At 38.1% G+C, this 20,465-nt stretch overlaps 3 protein-coding genes across 6 annotated transcripts; 1 reads left to right on the plus strand and 2 right to left on the minus strand.

The window, feature by feature from the left end:
- Window positions 1–302: 302 nt before the first annotated feature.
- LOC133741279 (uncharacterized) lies at window positions 303–3,732 on the minus strand. Of its 3 annotated transcripts, none has more exons than XM_062169216.1 (5): window positions 3,599–3,732; window positions 3,021–3,164; window positions 2,139–2,326; window positions 1,534–1,762; window positions 303–761 (listed from the first exon to the last, which is right to left on the minus strand). In XM_062169216.1, exons 1-4 carry the CDS (start codon window positions 3,655–3,657, stop codon window positions 1,560–1,562), a joined length of 594 nt encoding a protein of 197 aa, XP_062025200.1. In that variant the 5' UTR covers window positions 3,658–3,732; the 3' UTR covers window positions 303–761; window positions 1,534–1,559. The 3 variants fall into 3 exon arrangements, with proteins under 3 accessions (XP_062025200.1, XP_062025199.1, XP_062025198.1); XM_062169215.1 differs by lacking the exon at window positions 303–761 and adding an exon at window positions 1,130–1,363; XM_062169214.1 differs by lacking the exon at window positions 303–761 and having other exon boundaries at window positions 1,130–1,762.
- A 688-nt stretch (window positions 3,733–4,420) lies between these two features.
- LOC133736996 (hypothetical protein At1g04090-like) lies at window positions 4,421–8,611 on the minus strand. Of its 2 annotated transcripts, XM_062164629.1 has the most exons (3): window positions 8,233–8,611; window positions 4,951–6,560; window positions 4,421–4,860 (listed from the first exon to the last, which is right to left on the minus strand). In XM_062164629.1, the coding sequence occupies exons 1-2, from the start codon at window positions 8,333–8,335 to the stop codon at window positions 4,960–4,962; spliced, it is 1,704 nt and encodes a 567-aa protein (XP_062020613.1). In that variant the 5' UTR covers window positions 8,336–8,611; the 3' UTR covers window positions 4,421–4,860; window positions 4,951–4,959. The 2 variants fall into 2 exon arrangements, with proteins under 2 accessions (XP_062020613.1, XP_062020612.1); XM_062164628.1 differs by having other exon boundaries at window positions 4,421–6,560.
- Window positions 8,612–18,619: 10,008 nt separating this feature from the next.
- Window positions 18,620–20,461, plus strand: LOC133736374 (uncharacterized). Its single transcript, XM_062163831.1, has 4 exons — window positions 18,620–18,779; window positions 18,933–19,747; window positions 19,841–20,013; window positions 20,112–20,461. Exons 2-4 carry the CDS (start codon window positions 18,974–18,976, stop codon window positions 20,254–20,256), a joined length of 1,092 nt encoding a protein of 363 aa, XP_062019815.1. The 5' UTR covers window positions 18,620–18,779; window positions 18,933–18,973; the 3' UTR covers window positions 20,257–20,461.
- Window positions 20,462–20,465: the final 4 nt, after the last annotated feature.

Below are 20,465 nucleotides of genomic sequence, written 5' to 3' on the forward strand. Positions count from 1 at the left end.
TATTGATGCCCGGTTTCGGCCAAAGGTTTTGATCCTTGATCTGATTGGTTTTCAAAACTTAACTTAACCCACTTGAAAGGAAAAAAAAAAGGATAAATGAATCTTATTGGTCTTGTGTTGCATAGGACATGGTTTAGATTTGGGTTTACAAGCCTTTTATTTTATATTTTAGGATTATTGAGGGGAGATGATATTGATGCCCGGTTTCGGCCAAAGGTTTTGATCCTTGATCTGATTGGTTTTCAAAACTTAACTTAACCCACTTGAAAGGAAAAAAAAAAGGATAAAAGATTAAGAGAATTTTTTTGGGCTTCCAGAAGAAGAGCAGAGAGGAATTTTTAAGGAAAAGAGAAATTTAAGTGGCGAGAAAATGAGATTCTCGTGATTATCTCAGGGAGGACCCCACTAGTCATACGCTCCAAACGACAACCCGACAAGGGCGGGCCCACAACCTACTGGTCTCGACACGGCGTTGGAGTTAGGACCGTGATGGGGGGGCCCCAGGCTTGGCAATCACGTAAATAGCGACACGTGGGGACCATTTCGAGCATCGAATTTAGTGATGACAGCTCAACGGACGATCAGATTGGCCCCACGGTTCGGGGAGTTTAAACGACCCGGCGACGGCGTTCGCGGTTGTCTTTGCGACTGGGAAGTGGGAACAGAGTCCCTCCGTGTGGCCTGCTCAGGTCGTGCCACGTGTCACGCACAAACTGTGACATGGTGTGACTCTTTATTTCTGTAATTATTCCTCCTAGAGGCTACAAAAGAAGAAATAATCAGGGAAGAGTAATAATTATATGATGTGCAATTTTGCCAACCAAAATTGAATTATGAGAAAATGAACCAAGAAGTTGATGCCATCTTCAATTCAACCCACATGAATTATTACGCTCATAATTAACAAGCTTAATATGAAGATAATGTTTTTAGAGGAACAATTGGTTTTTAAGCGGTTTGGTCGGCCTCAGAAAATCAAAATCAAGGAGCTATGGTTGTATTTTAGTGTTTGACAAGGTCTCAAGTTTTTAATTCAAAAAAAAACCAAAAAAAGATTAGTGTTCTGATTCATCGATGGAATCAAGGATGTCAAATCTGAGGGTCTTAAAGAATTTAATGGTCAACTAGAGAGATAAAAGATGGTGAAATTTCATTGTTTTGTGAGGGAGATCCTTGTCCAAAGTAAGTCAAATCAAGGCACGTTTTCAATTGTTTTGTCTTGTCATGAATGGACAAATACAAGAGCAATTGTTATACCTTTTTCAGAAATTAGTCGATTACAGAATGACATCGTGAAACTTCATTTCAAATTGGTCCAACACCAAACATTCATCGTCTTTCCGTGACGAAATTTTCTAGCCATCTGTTATTTAAGAGAAAAGAAGACGGTTTTTTAGGAGACAGGCCAAAGAAAAGAGACCAAAAGCTTTACAAGGCTGTCGAGAACTACTGTGCTACTGGTAATTCACTCTGAAAGTTTTGACCCTATTATCTATCACCTTCTACCAAGCTTTTCATGAAAAAGAATATCACCTTGCGCTGTGATGCATTTTAGTGCTCTATTTCTTCTCTGGATTCTGAGATTCTTGAGTGCTGCAACTAGGGCCGGTGCATGCTGTACATGCTGAAGCCGTGCAAGCAGGCTCTGGGATGGTAATCCGTATTGTTTGCTGCTTCTCTTCATTTTCAGGAATATGGAGGAGAGCATCCATTATTAAGATATCCCAATTGCGAGGTATGAGATATGAGATCCAGGAATCATCTGCGGGGAGAAAGAAACTAGCTGATCAAAGTACTAAAAGAGCTATCACATCCTTAAGTGATAATGGAGTTCAACTCAAGCATCATACACAATGTAGTTTGCATAAGCTCAAAGTGGTCCTTCTCATAAAATTTGAACACAAATTCAAATAGAATGGTTGTTCAAGAAAAAGTAATCTGGAAAGGACCGAACATTGGCAAGGACATATCTATTAAATGGTTTTGGATGAAAAATTAATTGCGCATGCATGAAGAAAAATCTGAACATCAAAATAAGATATATGATGAAGCGAAGAACGAATGTCTTCATGAGCCTGTGCTTGTGGGTATGCACACACGACTATATATGTAATATGTGCATGTAGATCAATACTAACCTCCATCACGTACAGCCTTCACGCTGAGAACTCCTGTGCCTTTTGGTCCATACACAGGAAATTTGCAAGATACAGATTGCCTCTTATGAGCCACTCCAAGCTGTGCATTGTACCATGGGCCCTTCAAAACAGGTTCCCCTAGAGCATCTCGAATGGCTGGGTCCTTACTGGCTTTCTCCATGGCCTTGCTGTAAATAAAAATTTTAACAAATGGGTTAAAATGAAACATTAATTTTGCATATTTTTGACACACTGAAATGGTCCAGGGTAATTCCTTGACCTCTCTATACCCCTTCCCCTACAAGAAAAGTTCTCATGTCTCTCTCTGCCTCCCTCGTTCTTCTTACATACTAAACAACAACAACAAAAACCAATTCCTCACCAAACTTTGCTAGGGACACCTAAAGTAATATAAGCAGCCTTATGGCTAGATTCTTTCTCTATAATGTTTGTAATCTCTGTGTTCTATTATAATGGTAACTATTTGATATTTCCCATCAAGATTACAATGTAATGTTAAGAATATAATGCTAGAATTCAGTCAAACAAAGATATTGATTGAACATTTGAACAAGTAAGTATGGTAGAACCAGTAATACATTTGGTCCAAACTAGTGGCAACACACAACAAATTAAGACCACATTTGCAATTAAGAGCTTAGATTCTAAATTAGAGTAGAACAGCTCTTCATTTTGGGGTCTGAGAATAGAACAGCTGTACAGACTACAGAATGTAACTATCCCAGCCTCCGCTAACCCCCAAGACATCCTAAAATTATAACAACTAGCGAAAGACATTGTTTATGAAAATACCTAAAGCAGCTATATAAAGTTCCCTATTTGATCAACCAAACCAAATCTGTCATAATGTTCAAGACATACCTGCTACAGCTCTGATAAATAATAAGATCATCAAGAGCACTCAAAGCAACGCCGCCGGTAACAGTAATCAAAAGATAATTCACAGCCTTGCGACCAAACCATTTGGTCTTCGCTTCATCCACAGTTTTCGCCGAAGCAGCCACACTGCAGTAAAGCCATCTCAATTACTCACACATTGATATCATCATCAAGTTCATGCTCATTGCAATGAGAGATGCATTCACATCATGGTCTCAAAACACCAAAAAGGGTCCACTTCAGAATCACAAAATACAACCACTCATGTCATATACACAAACCTCATTAACTTTTCCAAGCATAACTTAGGAAACTAAGTCAATACATATACATTTTGGATCCAAAACTACATCACGTTTTGATACACAAACTACTTAAAGTTTGAAACTTTAGTCTATAACAGTATCACAGAATTGAAAAAACAGATACCCAGATAAAAATCTTTGTTAAATCATCTAGTGATGCTATGATAGCTGGTATTGAAACTAATGGGTGCTTGGTGAATCAATCTTCCACAGAATTTAAAACATAGAACCAGAATTTTCAGAAGAAAAGAATACCTGGAAAAGTGTGGAGCTGAGGAGCTCTTCAAGAATGAGACGGCCCTCCTTGCCAGCATTTCTCTGCTCTCTGAGTCTCTCTGGTTTTTGCGGTGATGTGGTGCGCTTTGCTTCCAAGCAATCGACCGACTGAACCGTCTTCCCTTTTTACTAGTAAAGAAGATGGGTCGGGTTCTCCACCGAAACAATGAGAAACATGGGCCGGGTCGGATCTGAAATGTGAATTAGGGTTTTTTTTTTTTTTTTTTATACTTTATTTTAAATTTTAAGCTTTATTTTGGAAGATCATTTCTTTGTGTCGATTGTTGAAGCCTGCTGTGTTGTTATGATTTTCGCATTGCCACTTAAAAAATTATACCGGTTTAATTTACACTGATTAGATTTACGAGTTTTGATTTGCTGTATACGGTGGTCAAATAAATAAATAAAACTACAACTTCATACGATTGATAAAAAATGAAGTTAACCAATGTTCGCGTGTTGCATGAAATGTCAAATAACTGAGAAATAGAATAGTGATAATAGTTGAGGGTCTTGAACAAACTAACATAGATTGAGGGGTTTTGTCATTTAATGAACTTTAGCCTAATATGATTCAAACATTTTTGGTGTGCTTCACAGTCACTTGTCTTTCCTAACTTCCCCAAGGAACCTTGTTTAAAATGTCTAATCTTTCTGATGTTATGGCTTTGATAGAATGATTCACCACCTGCCCAAGTAAGCATTCTTCTTTCGGTAATCATTTACCGGAAGTATTTTACTTCTGCTGGGCAGCTGGGGTAAGGAATGTGTTGGGGACTAGGGGAGATTGATACCAAAATATAAGGAAGATACAAATATAGCACTCTTTTTATTATTACATAATCACACACCGACAATATACGACTAATCTCTGAGTCGGATTCAAGACCTCCCATTTATAAAGGGGAGAGACTGATTTCACTAGACCAAATGGTCTAGGCACAAATTTAGCATTCTTTGGGATACAAAAAAATGAAAAGAAAAAAAAATCCTAGGGGACTAAAAGAAATAGGAAGAACACCTCACAATCTCATATTTTTGTACTTCCGCAACACTGGTAACACTAGAAGGGATCAAACCCTTAATCTATTGTAGTTCTAACCTATTTCCCCATCCCCTCTCTCGCCACTATCTTATATTGTTATTTACATATGGCAAAAATACATGAGAGTTACAACCACAACAAGGCTGGCCTTGAAATTCAATGATTTCTCAAACCGTGCATACAGAAACAACATGACCTGCACGATGAAAGAAGCATATAAAAACAACATGATCTGCAGGATGAAAGAAACAGTGAGTAATCCTTGAAGTAGGGTTCTGTTACGAACCTAGCATCGCTACCATCTTTCATCTCCCACCCAATTGTTCTTCTCCTTTGGTCCTGTAGGACCTTCCTCCCCAGAAAGCTCAACTGGAATTTTTGAAAAGATGTTCTCCACAGGATATCTCAACATCACAGGCAAAACATTGATGATCTTATCCAGCTCAGTCCTTGAATTGTATACAATTTTTGGACCCCATTCTCTCATAAACTGCAGCCAACCTGGCTCAGTAACAACTCCATCTCCAAGATACTCAGCCGCCACTACTTCATATTGGCGGCTTGAATCCACAGAAAACTCACTGTGAGCAGCATCATTCCTAATTCCAATCCCAAGCTTTGCAGACCCCTGAAGGTAAGTCCCAGCATGTGGGAAGCTTGCATGTCCATTTTTCGTCGAGTAGATAATGGCTTTGTTCCCGCTTATGTACTCCAAAGCGTATGCATCTACCCATTGACCACCGCTGTGCTGTGAGGAGTATATACTACAAAGCTCTCCAGTAAAGTTGCATATTCGGAGTGTGAAATGCTCCCAGTCACTCACATGCTGTCCAATCTTGCTGAGAGCGATATCCATAGGTCCGACTTTGAGAGTGGCTGGTCCATTAAAGGGACAAAATACCCACATTGCAATGTCAGTAAAAGTCCCACCAAGAGCTGGTTTCACATGAACGTAGAGTTTTGCACTTTCCAAGTTTCCATATATCACATTCTTTCTTCGATCACCACTAGGCAAGTCTATCCAAAACTGCTTATCATTTGTCCCCCCAGCAGGCAAATTTGAGCCACTTTCATCAATTGCTTCGCCTACATCTGTGCCACTTTTGTACAATAGCGCTCCATTTTTGAAGAACCAGGCAACAGAAGATGGCAAGTAGACCTCTTCTGGATGAAAGAAAACAGTGGGTCCATAATGATTGATAAGTGAATGAATTTGATCAAGATTTGGCATTCCACAGAGCTTAGGATTCAGATTCTTCAAGCACCCAATCTGCAGTTCCTCTCCATTACTCCAGTGACTACTGCAGAAAAATGTACCTACAGAGACCCCTGTCCCCATCATTCCCCGATGACATGGTCTCATAGTCCAAACTTGAAAAGGAAGACTTGCAGATTTGATGCTGGTATTAAAAAGTAGGCTGTGAGTTTCGCATGTGTCAGTCAAATCAGCTCTAACACACCTTACTTCATCCAACTCAGGTTTTCCTGGCTTGTTGGTAACTAAAAAGCCCATTGCTCTGTAACCTTCGGGTGGATCAGGTAACCAAAAGTAGCCACATGAACCATAACTTTCCTCATTCCCATCATCAGGCCTCCACACCAGTGTGTAATCAAGTGGCTCTCGAAGAGCTGCTGACTTCACATGCTCCTGAACACCAGCTGTTTCTGGCAAATCTACTTCTCGAACCACAAGAACATAGCCGTGTAAAGGCTTACCATTGAGTTGGCAATAATGACCCATGCTATGGAATCCATCAGGAATTCCTGCTGGCTTATAAAATGTAACTGTTTTTTTCTTGTCCTCTGGCAGAGAGCAGGCCCAGATTCGTTCAAATCTGGTGATCTTGTAAACCTCTATTTCTCCAATACTTATTTTTCCAGAAGCAAAACCTTCACCTGAAAAAGAAAACACAATGCTTAAATCATTTAGAACGCAATCCAATTTGTCATATCAAATAAATAATTTCAATCACCAGAGCCAAATTTCCAATCTCAGGTTCACGAAATCTGGTCATGATATATTTTCACCATTCTGTACTATCAATTCTCGACCAATAAGTTTCTCCTTGACTCTATATTCTATATATTTGTTTCATTAAGTCAATACTTCATCATACTTGAAGATATTGTTTCTGAATTTGTACAACCTCAAAAATTTTGCATGCTCATCAATAGTCAGCTCCAAAAAAAGGTGAATATGAGGCACGAAAGGACTGAAAACTTTTCAGAACCAGCACACTAAAATTTATCCTGATAATGAAGATAGCTAAATAAATATAAGAATCTCACTTGTTGCACAGAGTTGACAATATCTATCACTAACAAAATAGGAAGAGACGAAAATTACTCCATAAATTGCCGAATACTTACGGAAATGGAGGCCAAAAGAACATATGAGCTGTATATATTACCAAGTTTAGTTTTATTCATTTTCAAGAGAGAAATATAGAATAAAGATTGTATGAACATACATGACGCACCCAAAGAAAAAGAATAATATCATCCAGACATAAGATGAATTTCAAAGTATATTGCAGCACAAAACTAAGAAGCAGATCTCTCATTTTTCTTTATTCAAGTAAAGATCAATAGACCCCAAGTGCTGGAGCTTTCATGAACTAAGAAAAACAGAAGTTAAATTGTCTGTTAGCAATATGAATAGCATGACTGCATGAACAATAACTCAATGGAGCAAATAACAAGAAGCAACAAACTGAAACTACCACGCAAAATTGTAACCTATTTCAGTATTCAAGTAAAGGAAGAATAAATAGATCCCGAGAGCTGGAGTTTCCAGAATAGCAATCATGTACTCGGAGAAACAAAACAAAATAAGTGCCTAAAGAAAACATGAATGGAAACCCAGTACCAGAAATTCAAGCAAGTAAAGAATATTAAAAGTTGCTTTCAAGGCTCAACAAAAGTGCATTCTCTTCTAACTCATATCTACTTATCTTCAATTTAAAGTACATGATCAATGAAAAGAAACTAGTTGAGCAATTTACTTGTTGCTGTCAAGCCTCGAAAAAGGGCATTCTTTTCTGCATCACTTATCTTGAACTTAAAGTACATGATCAGGCTCATTGAACCAAAGTGCAAACTTCCATAAAAAAACTAGATCACCAGAGCAACTATTCAACAATGATATTACAATTTCGACACGTAATACGCGCATAGCCTACCAGAGTATACAAAATCACAAATGCAGACAGTAAAGAGAGTTGATGATGATCAATAAGGGCCTCTTGCATAGATTGTGATTTGCATGTCAGCAATTAAGCTCAAATTCAAAATATGCTGAATTTTCCCAAGTCAAATGTTCATCATTTTTTTAATTTTTTTTTTGCAGAGAATAAAAGTAACCCAGTAAGCACTAATTGGTAACTGCAACTACCAAAAATCCATTTCATCAAAAACAAAAAGAAGCAAACTTTACCACCACAATTGAATGCATTCAGCACAATCCACAAACCCTTCACCCCAAAATCCATGAACAACCCAAACACTAAACAAAACCCACATTCAAATTTCCAAAAAAAATCAAATCTTTGCACTCAAATCCTCATACCTGGAGGCCATTGAGGAATTGGAGCAGGCAGGGAGAAGGGTTCAGGCTCTGGTGGAAATAAATCTTTGAGTTGATTCCAATAGAAGCACTTGCACAAGAACATAATTGGCCCAAGAAAAACTCCTAGTCAGTCTTATGACACAAACAACAAGGGCCTGGCTCTGAATCTGTGATCGTAGATTTCAGATGGTTCTGGAACTGGTGGTATGTTGATTCCTAAGAATTTGTTCTTCTTGTTGAAGCAGACATATCCAAAACAACAAACACTCATTTTTGTGGGGCAGTCTCCACCATGCACAATATTATCGAGAGGTGTTGATGATTAGATGATATTTATTAGCTTGTGTCCATGGTTCAAAAGACTTGCAAGCAGGCCTGCCTTTTCCCTGCTTTTTTGGTGAATTAAAGGTACGTAACAGTGTACATATTAGATATAAACACGTATACATTTCCGTTTTCTTTTTTCTTTTCTTATTAAATCCACGAATCTCATTCGATGAAATATTTTAATTGGATGCATAAAAAATTCATCAAAACTGATGACAAACAACGAGTTTAACCTTATTTCTCGCAAAAATAATTATAAATCTCATCCATATCTATATTACAGGGAGATTTTCTAATGAGAATCTTTTTTTTTTATTTGAAAAGTCTAATGAGAATCTTTAAAACGAGGAATTCATAAAAACTTTCTAATCAATGGTTGTGAGACACATTTTTTTATTACATTTTGACAAATCAATCATTAGATGTTTACGTATAAATGAGAATATCACTTTTGAAAATTTTCTTCTAAATTGTTAATTGTTAAGATATCGAAATAGATCAAATCAATGGACGAACTAAATCGGTCAAATTTGAACATTTCATGTTCATAAATGAAAAATCTCCACTATGAATGTCTTAACGATTTTCAAATTAGTTGAAAATTTGCATAAATGATCTACTCATGAATATCTAAATAACGGTTGATTTGTCGAAATGTGATTGAAAATTGCGTCTCACAACCATTTATTAGAAAATCCTCATAAAGTTCTAATTTTAATAGTCCTCTTTAGAATCTTTAAGAGGAGTGTTGTCAACCATAACTAATTCTTTAACCTTTGTAACCCTCAAAAACTAAAATAATATGGATAAAAACGTAAAAAATAAAATAAAAAAATTTAAACTATATTTAAGAGAAGTGGTGTTGTCAACAATCAATGATTCTTTTTACGTTTATAACCCTAAAAGGTTAAAATACCATGGATAAATACGTAAAAAATAAAATAAAATAAAAATAAAAAATAATAAAAGAAATAAATTGTTTTAAACTACCTACTCTCACAAGTATAATTCCCCACTGGCCACTACTATTTTCTAGTATCATTATAATTATGAACTACTATTTTTTAGTATCATTATAATTATGATAAACATCACAAACTAAAATAACATCATCACAAATTTCCTCGTGTCTAAAATAACATCATCACAAATTGTTTTTTACTTGTTGTTAGAAATGGCTTCTTGCCGGCAATAAGTCCCTACAATTTTTTGATAGGGCGACGTGGGTTTTGTCCCAGTATGCACACTCAGTGTGCCTTGTCTGGCCTAGCGAGGCGGCGAGCTATTTGCTTGATCAAATGGACGCAACCTCCTAGTGGCAGGATGAAATTGAGTTACGCTGGTTTTATTGTCGTGCGGCAACATAGTGGGAAAACTGTGCTACTTGTAATGATGCTTCTTCGATATAGAGTTATCTTTCCGGTATGTCACCGCTATATCAAAGCAAATGGAGTAGCCATTCGTGCACTTTTTGCTAATTGGTGCTTGTTAGAATACATAGATATTGTGGAGAGTTCTGGTATTATTTCAGAATGTTCTCTTTATGCGTATTGTAATCTGGGGTTCAAGCTCTACATCCCCCCTTGTATTCTGCAATTTCATTAATCAAGGCTTGAGGGCAGCCGCACCAGACCCATTTCAATAAAAAAAAAAAAAAAAACATAGTGCATAACAATGATTGAATATGAGAATGATTCTATCTACAACGATCCAACTGTACAAACTACATGTAACCTCACAAGAATTTGAAAATTATCAAAAACACCGGAGCAAATAACTACTAAATTTTACAATGGGGAAGAAATCTAAATATACAAAATAGAATCCTTTTTATATGTTTGAGCATAGGCATATTAGGCAGGAGCAGCCCTGGGGTGTGGGGTGGTGCCGCCGCACAAAGCCTTTAATTTTATGACACCTCAATTAGCTCATTATATATTTTGGAAAGAGAAAAATTCAGCTACCGTCCCCAAACTATTTTGCCAAGGCCAATTTGATACCCAAACTCTCAAAAGTATCAATATGATACCCAAAGACCTAAATTGGTATCAACGTGATACTTCCGTCCAAAATTTCTGACGGCGCCGTCTGTTTGCTGACGTGGCAAGCATGCGGGTCACAAAAAAAAGTGAAATAACCAATTTACCCTTTTTTCTTTTTAAAAAAAATTCATCTACCATCCCCAAACTATTTTGCCAAGGCCAATTTGATACCCGAACTCTCAAAAGTAACAATGTGATACCCAAAGACCTAAATTGGTATCAACGTGATACTTCCGTTCAAAATTTCTGACGGCGCCGTCTGTTTACTGACGTGGCAAGCATGTGGGTCCCAAAAAAAATGAAATGACCAATTTACCCTCTCTTTTTTTTTTGTTAATTCATTTTTTTCCTTTTCTTTTCATTTCTTTTTCTTCCTTCTTATTCTTCTTCTTCTTAGGGTTTCATGGCGCCAAGCAGCTTGGGGCTGAAGCTCCCAATCGAACCCGATACCGGTCGAATAACCTGCTGGTGCTGAGATGATCAACGACCTGTCGGCGTAAATTGGGGTCGCCGGGTTGTTGAGCGAGATGAGGCGTTCAGCCGGAAGGTACCGTAAGAGAGTGGCCGTCGAGGCGAAGTACGTACGCGTACGGTCTCCGAACGGAAGGCGGTCTAGTTCTAGGGATGTTATTTTAGCTATTCTTCTTCTTCTCTCTCTTCCTCTCTCTCTCCTCTCCTTCTCCTCCGCCTAAACCATCACTAACACTGCCGAGATCCTCTCCAATTCCTGCTACAAATCCACCTCCCTCGCACTCCTGTGGATTAACCACCCCCTCCCATCGCTTTCCTTGTCCGATCACTCAAGTCTCTCCCGTTCGGCGCCAAGATCGCTACCATGCTCGACGGCCACTCTCTCACGGTACCTTCCAGCTGAACGACTCGTCTCGCTCAACAACTCGGCGGCCCCAATTTACGTCGACGGGTCGTTGATCATCTCAGCACCAGCAGGTTCTTTGACCGGTATCGGGTTTGATTGGAAGCATCAGCCCCAAGCTGCTTGGCGCCGCGAAACCCTATAAAGAAGAAGAAGAAGAAAATCTGAGAAGAAGAAGAAGGAAGAAAAAGAAATGAAAAGAAAAGGAAAAAAAATGAATTAACAAAAAAAAAGGATAAATTGGTAATTTCACTTTTTTTTGGACCCACGTGTTTGCCACGTCAGCAAACAGACGACGCCGTCAGAAATTTTGGAAGGAAGTATCACGTTGATACAATTTAGGTCTTTGGGTATCACATTGATACTTTTGAGAGTTCGGGTATCAAATTGGCCTTGGCAAAATAGTTTGGGGACGGTAGATGAATTTTTCTCAAAAAGAAAAAAGGGTACATTGGTCATTTCACTTTTTTTTAGACCCACGTGCTTGCCACGTCAGCAAACAGACGGCGCCGTCAGAAATTTTGGACGGAAGTATCACGTTGATACCAATTTAGTTCTTTAGGTATCACATTGATACTTTTGAGAGTTTGGGTATCAAATTGGCCTTGGCAAAATAGTTTGGGGACGGTAGCTGAATTTTTCTCTTTTGGAAATGTGACAATGGATTAGAAGTTTGGTGGTGTAGTTCATATGACAAATCAACTCAAGTAGCGGGGCCTAGAGAAGTTGTAAGTTGTAACTACTCTTCCTTAGTTGTTATATATATTAAAAAAAAAATAGTAACTTTTTCGGCGAGAATTGCATCCCAGAATCCTCATCAATTTTTTTTGGTAAAAACCTCTTATAAAAATATAAACGATGATATTTTACCATAAAACTTGCTGTATAGTGATTTGACAAAGAAATCACTCCTAACTACGCTAATAAGCAAGTACAATAATATAATTGCTTGATCAAATGTTTGGGAGGTTTTTATGCTCCAGTTAATAATGTCTCTTCTCCGGAACAGGTTGAGGCTTTAGCTGGGAGGGAGGCAGTCTCAATTGCTTTGCAGCAAGGCCTTTCTCCTGTTATTTTTGAGACGGATTCTCTTACTCTTTTTCATGCTACAAAGCTGGGAGTCATTCCCCATACTTCCTTCAATGGTCGTGTGTATGATGACATTACCTTCCATCTTCAGCAGATGCCGGGTTCTTATTTCACTCATGCTTATCGTCAAGCCAATGTTGTGGCTCATACTTTAGCTAGTTTTGCTTGTTCTTCTTCTAGTTCTTTATTTTGGGGTCTAGAGCCTCCAGATTGTATTGTTGATGTACTTTCTAAGGAGTTTACCTCCTAATTAATCTGAGTTGACAGTTTCTCTAAAAAAAAAAGTACAAGAATATAATTGATAATAGAAATAAGAATAGGAATATGAGGAGATTAGGAGAATGGAGAAAGGGCCTCCGAAACTTGCGGAGAGACCCGGTGAAACGAAATTTCGATTTCGTGTTGGCGGCGGTGAGCCTCGTGCTCTCCAGACCAGGAAGAGGCGAGATGACGGCGGCGGGGGCATGGAGAGGTTGTGGCTTCTTCTGCAACGGCGCTGGGATCTCGACCCAGTTTCTCAAAGGCTCCGGCTGAGGTTTTTCTTGGCTGAGGGTGGTGTTTTTGGATGTGTTTTGACGGAACGGGTCGGAACTGCGACGGTGGTATTTGGGACCCGCATCGTAGGTCGGCCTTGTTTGATCGAGGGGATCAGATCTGGGCGGTTAGAGGTGCTGGTGGTGGCGCCGGGCCAGAACATACCCAACTCGAGCTGCGATGGCGCGGGGCTCCAGCGACCTGTGATGGAGGAAGAAGGGTCGAACCGGATCTTCGTAGCGCCGGCGGTGACTGGGCCGGCTGGAAATATGGCAACACTGGTGCTGCAGGCGGCGATAGGCCAAGGGCAAGAACCGCCCCCGGAAAAACCGGCGGGAAACCCTAGTTTTGAACTAGGGTTGACCTCCGTGTTGACTGGGTTGGTTGGAGCATATGGGCCGGTGGTGACTGGGCTTGTGGCCTCTTACTATGGGCCGCTGGTGATAACTGGGCCTCATGGGAGGCTCAAATATGGAGAGGGACTACAGACCCTTAAGAAAAGCCCGAGGAGCAACTTGATGCCGAGGTTGTTGGCTGCTGTTGAGGCGGAGGCAAGTACTATCTCTAACCCTACGGGGAAGGAGAAGGTGCTTGCTTAAGGTCTCACAAAAATTCAAGACATTCTGAACATCAAGACTTCTCAAGTGGGAGTGATTTCTATATGCTTCTCTAAGATGTTTCTAGTTGATATGTGTACCACAATTGAGTGTTTGGCAGATTAGACTAGATGAATTGATTTTGCCTTAGGAAGTGAGATTACTTTTACTTATTTTGTTGGCTTGTTGTTTCAGCGAGTGACCATTTTAGTTTTAATGAGTTTAGGTGTGACTTAGATAGGACGCCCGGTTAAATTCCGGATCTTCTTATGTAAGTTCTGTTAGACTCTGGCCTGTTTTTATGGCTTTGATATCTAATTAAACCAAATCCTTTCAAAAAAGAATAGGAATATGAGGACCCATATTTCTATACCAGTTGAGGACCACTAATAAGGATTATTAAAATAAGGACTAGTTGAGGACTTTTGTGTGAGATTCATTTTTCGATCACATTTCCGCAAATCAACAGTTAGATGTTTAGATATTTGTGTAGATCATTTATGCAATTTTTCAAACAAATATAAAATCGTATTTAAATCGTGATTTATCAGTTGTGAACATGAACGGATCGTGTTTGACAGATTTGGTTCGTCAATTGATTTGATCTAGTTCGGTACCTTAACGATTAGCAATTTGAAAGAAAATTTTTAGAAGTGATCTACTCATGCATACATAAACATCTAATTATTGATTTGCCATAATGTAATAAAAAAAGTAAGTCTCCTAAACCGTTGATTAGAAAATCTTCAACTAGTCCTCATTTTAGTGGTTCTCATTAGAAGGGCTCACTAGGAATATGATATCAAGAAAACTTATACTCTCGTCTTTGGTTCTTCACCTTGTGGCTGCATTAATGTTTATCTAGCGTAATTGAGCAAAAAAATTATACGCAATCACCATTAGATCTATATCTAACAGTGGAAAAAATTATTTATGAATTTGAGTTATTTTTATCTTCTACCAATGGATCTAGATCCAAGAGATTGTTGTCCTTACTCAATTACTTAGCAAGTGACTACCACTGCTAATATACACTAGTAGTGTGATTTAGAAAGTTTAAGCCTTGCTTATCCAAAAGCGTGGCTTTTTTGAAAACACCCACTTACTTAGGGTGTGTCCTGTAACTTTTTATGAAACTACTTTTATAATACTGGATTGTAGAATGAAAACGGATAATTAAACTACAAGTTTTTAAGATGTAAATATATGTTCGGTACAAGTATTTTAAAACTTGAAATATTAAAAACATATCTATCATTTAAAAAAAAAACATATCTATAGCACTCAGTTTAGTTTTTCCTCAGTAATCATGAAAGATTGACTATTTTGTTTGTATTGATTATGAATCCTTTATTGGTTGTTATGAGAAAAGAAACAGAGTATTGTGAAGGAGATTGAACAAGAAGAATCAAATCCCTCAAATTTGTTTATAAAATATATCATATGAAGTTGCAAGCTCTTGAATCTTTAGTTCAAAAAGATAAATTCAATCAAATGTCTCAACCTTAGTTGTTAATTCCTCTTGCCCATGAGATAATCCAATTATATTGAAGCATAAAATACCAAAACTTTCACCCTAAATCATCCGTATAAATTAGATCTGACACGTGAAAGAGAAATGTTTAAATCCTTCATTCTTCTCTACTACATGATTCTGCAAGTTTCAATTGATTGAAAAAGACGAGGAAGAAGAAAGTTCAAACAGCAGATAAAGTAGATGAGATCATGAGCAGAGAGGATAAGTCTCAATGGAAACTGTGGGAAAGAAAGAGAGAAAGACCAAAAGAGAGGAGAAGAGTTTGTGGATCTATGTGCTTAAAAGTAAAAAAAAATTAATCACTTTCTCTAATTGCAGGGCAGGTTGTTTTCAGGAAACAATGAAAACGTCAAAAAGTCATTTCCCATATTTATTCATAGTTCCTGAATTGTTTCCTAAAATTTATTTTCCTTGTTTTTCAAATTTAATGCACTGAACGCAAATTACATAAAATTTTGAATTCGTAAAACAAAAAACAGTATCGCAAAATGATACCGAAAGGGCCCTAAGCAAGGACAAAATCTTTATTTTTTCTTTTCCCTCCCTATTTCTTAATGTAAAAGTGTAATTTCATGGTAAGAAGTTATTCCCCTTTTATTTATTATGAGAATTGTATCATTAAATAATTTGTTATGATAGTCATGATTTTGTTATGATAGTAAAAACTTGAAGAAAATTTTTTTTTATCAGATAAACAACTCAAATGTTATAACTGGTCTTTCGTGAGTCGAACTCACAACCTTCCACTTATGAAGGAAAGACTATGCCACTAGACCAAATGGTCATGAACAAAACTTGAAGGAACTTAAAAGTAAACTTTTACAAAATTATGAATCCAAAAATTGTCTTGTGACTAACTTTGTTTTCCGAAACACCCATTATAGATACATTTCAAACGGAAAAAAGAGTACCACACATACTTGAATAACTACAAATCTAGAACATCATGATCTAAACATTCCATTAACCAATTGCCTCCAATCTCGATTCAATAGAATTTGCCTCGTTCAACAAGAGCACAACATGAGCAAAGCTAATTGATCACGACTATGGTGTTATGAAGCATGTGGTGTATAATGGAAAGGGAAGAAACCACTACATAGGTCCACTCGTGGGCTGTTTGTGCCTTTGTGGCTTGGGGATACAAAATACTGTGTAGAAGGAGGACAAAGCACGTGTTTTCTGTTTGGAATAACGCCCTTATTTTTCAACGTGGGCGTCTTCTATTTCCGTTTTTGCGCCTTGTAGCTTCCATGAAACACATGCCAGGTTTTTGTTTTATGACCCATTTCTATTTCTGTTATTATAACCACAATATATTTTTTCTCTTTAGTTATTTTCGCAATCGGAATTAGAAATGATCCACCAACTTTTGTCCAATTGTTTTGGCAATCGACTTCTCCATCATTCTCCACCACTCGGGCCTAACTCTAATAGAAGACTTTGTTCTCTTTCTCTCTGGTCTGCAGTCATACTTCCTTCACCTAAAAGAAATCATAATTTCGCGACTCTTTCCAAAAGGCGTGAATGTAGATAAAAAAACATCTCCCGAATTCGCTTTGCGGCCCGGCGGTCTTTATGCTTATACACAACTAAGAAGTCAATATATGCTTTTACGATTTAAGTCTGTAAATTATTTTTGCCAACCAAATTTATCATGCTATTATTAAGTGAAGAGTGATTATTTCCCTATTTTTGCCAAATGTTCCCATTATTATAACATTTTAATGACTGGAAGGTATTGTAGTAAATAACAAACTGTGAACCATGGAAGGGGAAAAAAAAACTACCTCCCCCAACTTTTTAATCACCGCCACTAATGTTCATTATCCACCGTCTACACTCATTCGAGTTAAATGACACCTCCCACACCAAGCAGTGTGTAATTTTTTTAAATTTTTATAATAGAAATGGGACATGTGTTTTTTAATTGAGATTGAATTTCAGTCTAATTCATTAACTAGTCTAAATAAGAAAACCGACCCACATACATGACTCGTGTTTCAGTATTCTCTGCTCCAAACTTTCCCCAACACTCAACCATGTGGTAGGTACTAGGTAACTAATGACAAACCAATTCATACACTTTTGAGCCTTGAATCTAAATTTCCAAAATTATTTTCATACCCCATAAAATTAGGGGAGTGAAATTTGCACTCCATATTTTGCAAACCACACTCCCTTTGTAACTTTTATTCATGTAAATTACAAAGCTATCCTCGTCAACTTCTAATGCTTTTCTTTAACTCCCGTCAGTGAGAGAGAACAATTTGCAGAAAGTTTCCAACACCTCTTTCTCTATCATCTTCTCTATCTCCCTGTTATCTTCTCAACCTTCTAGTCCAACCTATAATACCTATTAGAGAATAAAACTTGAACTTCTGTGCTATGGGTTTCAACTAGCCAAACTCTTAAAACCACCCAATACCCACAAAGCAACCCTGCAATCAACCAAATCCCAACTTATAGACCGAAAAGAATTAACGTTCTCAACTTGATTCCCAACTCAAAATCTTTTGGGGTTTATTCGTCTCCCTCAAAGAAAAGAAATGCTTTCTCTTTCAGCCAACGGCCTATCTTGATAAGCATTGATATCAATCATTAGTTCATCACATCTAATATTTCTTCAAGTTCTTTAAGAAATCAACAACCTTTCGCAATTAAGTTCAGTTTGGATTGATCATCAGCGAAAGTGACACCCGTTTCTAGAATTCCAATTTTTCAAACCTAAAGTTCCCACTAATCTCATCAGGTCTTCTAGCACAACCTGGGTTTATCGGCAAGGAAGATTGATCAGGTGAAAAAGGCAATATTGTGAACACCAAATTACATACACGGGCTAGAATTGCCCTGGAAAATACTTCATGGCTTAAATATCTCCGGGTCTTTGAATAGCTACAGAGACTCGACTGTCATCCGCATTGCTAGCTGAGCATGTGAAAAACTAAAGATAAAAAGACAAATGAAAGAAAGAAAACGACTAGGGATATTTCTGGAATAAAAACCAAAGAGAGTGTGGTTTGTAAAATGTGGAGTGCAAATTTCATTCCCCTAAAATTGTGAGTTTTTGTTCTTATATTTTGATTCGAAAAGGACTGATTTTTCTTGTGGTGTTGTGCAGAAAAGTCCAAGATTTAATGACTATTGCACAGTTGTGACCTGAGATATTTACAAGTCAGTGTCCCATGAGTTTCCAAAAGGTTAGATGTAAACATTCAACGGAGCATATAATAGAGGACGCAGCTTTCAGTCTTTCATGTGCCTTTCCCATTTGCTTCCTTTCCAGCCTATCAACATTAGACCGACTGCAAATTGCCATTGATATTTTAAACCAAGTTAAATCTGGCCCTCTTCTCCAATCTCCACCATTCATATAATATCATAATTCTTTTTTCTTTTTCATTTTTACTAGAAGAAAAAGACATCAATTTCAATTAGATAACACATTCCCATCTGTAAGCTGCTCCCTTTATAAGACAAGAGAGGCCAGCTTCTCATTATTTCTCTGTCATTTTGGGGATTGCAAGTCTCTGGTTTTCCAAAAAGTGGTATGCTTTCTTCTTCTTCTTCTTCTTCTTCCTCCTCCTTTTCCCAAAAGCAATTTAATTTTTCTTTAACCCTCATAGAATATGCAGATTCATGGCAGTAAAGCTTTGATTCATTTGCATATACTCATGTATATACTGTGTTTTCCTTTACAGAGTTTTATAATCAGAAGCTAATCTAGATCAAAGGTTGAATCATGTTGCTGAGGAGCTCTTCATCACCGGTTATTGGATCCCTTCTTGCATCATTCTCAGCTGAAAGTCCACTTGGCAATCACTTTGAACCAAAACCAACCTCAATCCACCACACTCCCACCAAGTTTTCATTTCACCAAACTGGGCCTCTCAACATCTCACACGGTTCCTCACCAATCTCTCCCTCCATTGATCTTTCCTCCCAGTTTCTTCGGAGGGCTCAGTCTGATGGAAACTTGGAAGGACTGGCCTATGCAGCTTCTTGTGATAAACATGAAGATGATCCGTTCTTCTGTGATTTATACCAACCCAACAAGTCGAGATCCAGGGGAACACCGTTGCAAACTATAGATTCTTTTTCGACCTGTAACTCGGGAGCTTTGGGTGAAGATGAAGAAGATAGTGATAGGGAATTTGATGAAGAGGTTGAGGAAAGTGAGAGAGTCATGGCTATTGAAGGGGATAGTGTTGGTTTGGAAGAGAAGGGGAGTCTATCCGAGGACATGAGAACTATGCAGAAAATGTGGGGTGGGGGTTATGAAGAACAAAGAGAGCTAGAAAGTCGAGAAATGCATCTTGCAAAGGGACTTGGGATTGGTGGTGGAAGTGGCGGTGGCCGGGGTGGTCACGAGGCTAATTGGGAAAGCACTGGTGGAGATGGAGATGGAGATGGAGATGACAACAACCAGGGGGTTGAGGAGCATTACAAGAAGATGGTAGTCGAACATCCTGGAAACCCATTGGTTCTCGGAAATTATGCTAATTTTTTGTATCAGGTGAGCTTATTCTGCCTTCTGTATCTTTGTGTTGTGCATGTTTGAGATTGTTTTGACATCTTTGTGACTGTACTAACTTCCTTGTTTCTTCAGACCAAGAGAGACCTTCCTTTAGCAGAGGAATACTACTCTCGTTCGATCCTAGCAGACCCGAATGACGGTAAAATTTTGGCACAATATGCCAAGGTACTATGGGAGCTGCACCATGATGAAGATAGAGCCTTAAGCTACTATGAACGAGCAGTCCAAGCTGCACCTCAAGATAGGTATGTGATATCATTGGTTGAAATAGAGAGTTTCAGTGTTCTATCCTATTTTACTTGAAGGCCAAAGTTTGACACGACTTTTCCTTCTTAAATTACAGCCATGTCCATGCAGCATACGCTGGCTTCCTATGGGAAACAGAGGAAGATGAAGATGAAGATGAAGATGAAGCAGATCTGGGACAAGATCTTGGCGGCATGTCGCCATATATTCATGAAGGATTCATGACTTCTGCAAGCGCCTAAGTAGACTGCAGAAGTTTTGTAATAGAGTTGACTGTGTTGTAAATATATATAGTTTCTGAGTGATTAGTTTAAATAGGGAATTTTCAAGATGAAACCTGTTTAGATGAGAATAAGAGCAATTGCAACTAGAACTTCCATGAAGAATTGCCCATAACCTAAACACTTTATCAAATTTATACATAAGCATTCTTTCTATTGTTGCTGATGAC

Source organism: Rosa rugosa, chromosome 3, assembly GCF_958449725.1.
Source record: "Rosa rugosa chromosome 3, drRosRugo1.1, whole genome shotgun sequence".
NCBI classification, from domain to species: domain Eukaryota; kingdom Viridiplantae; phylum Streptophyta; class Magnoliopsida; order Rosales; family Rosaceae; genus Rosa; species Rosa rugosa.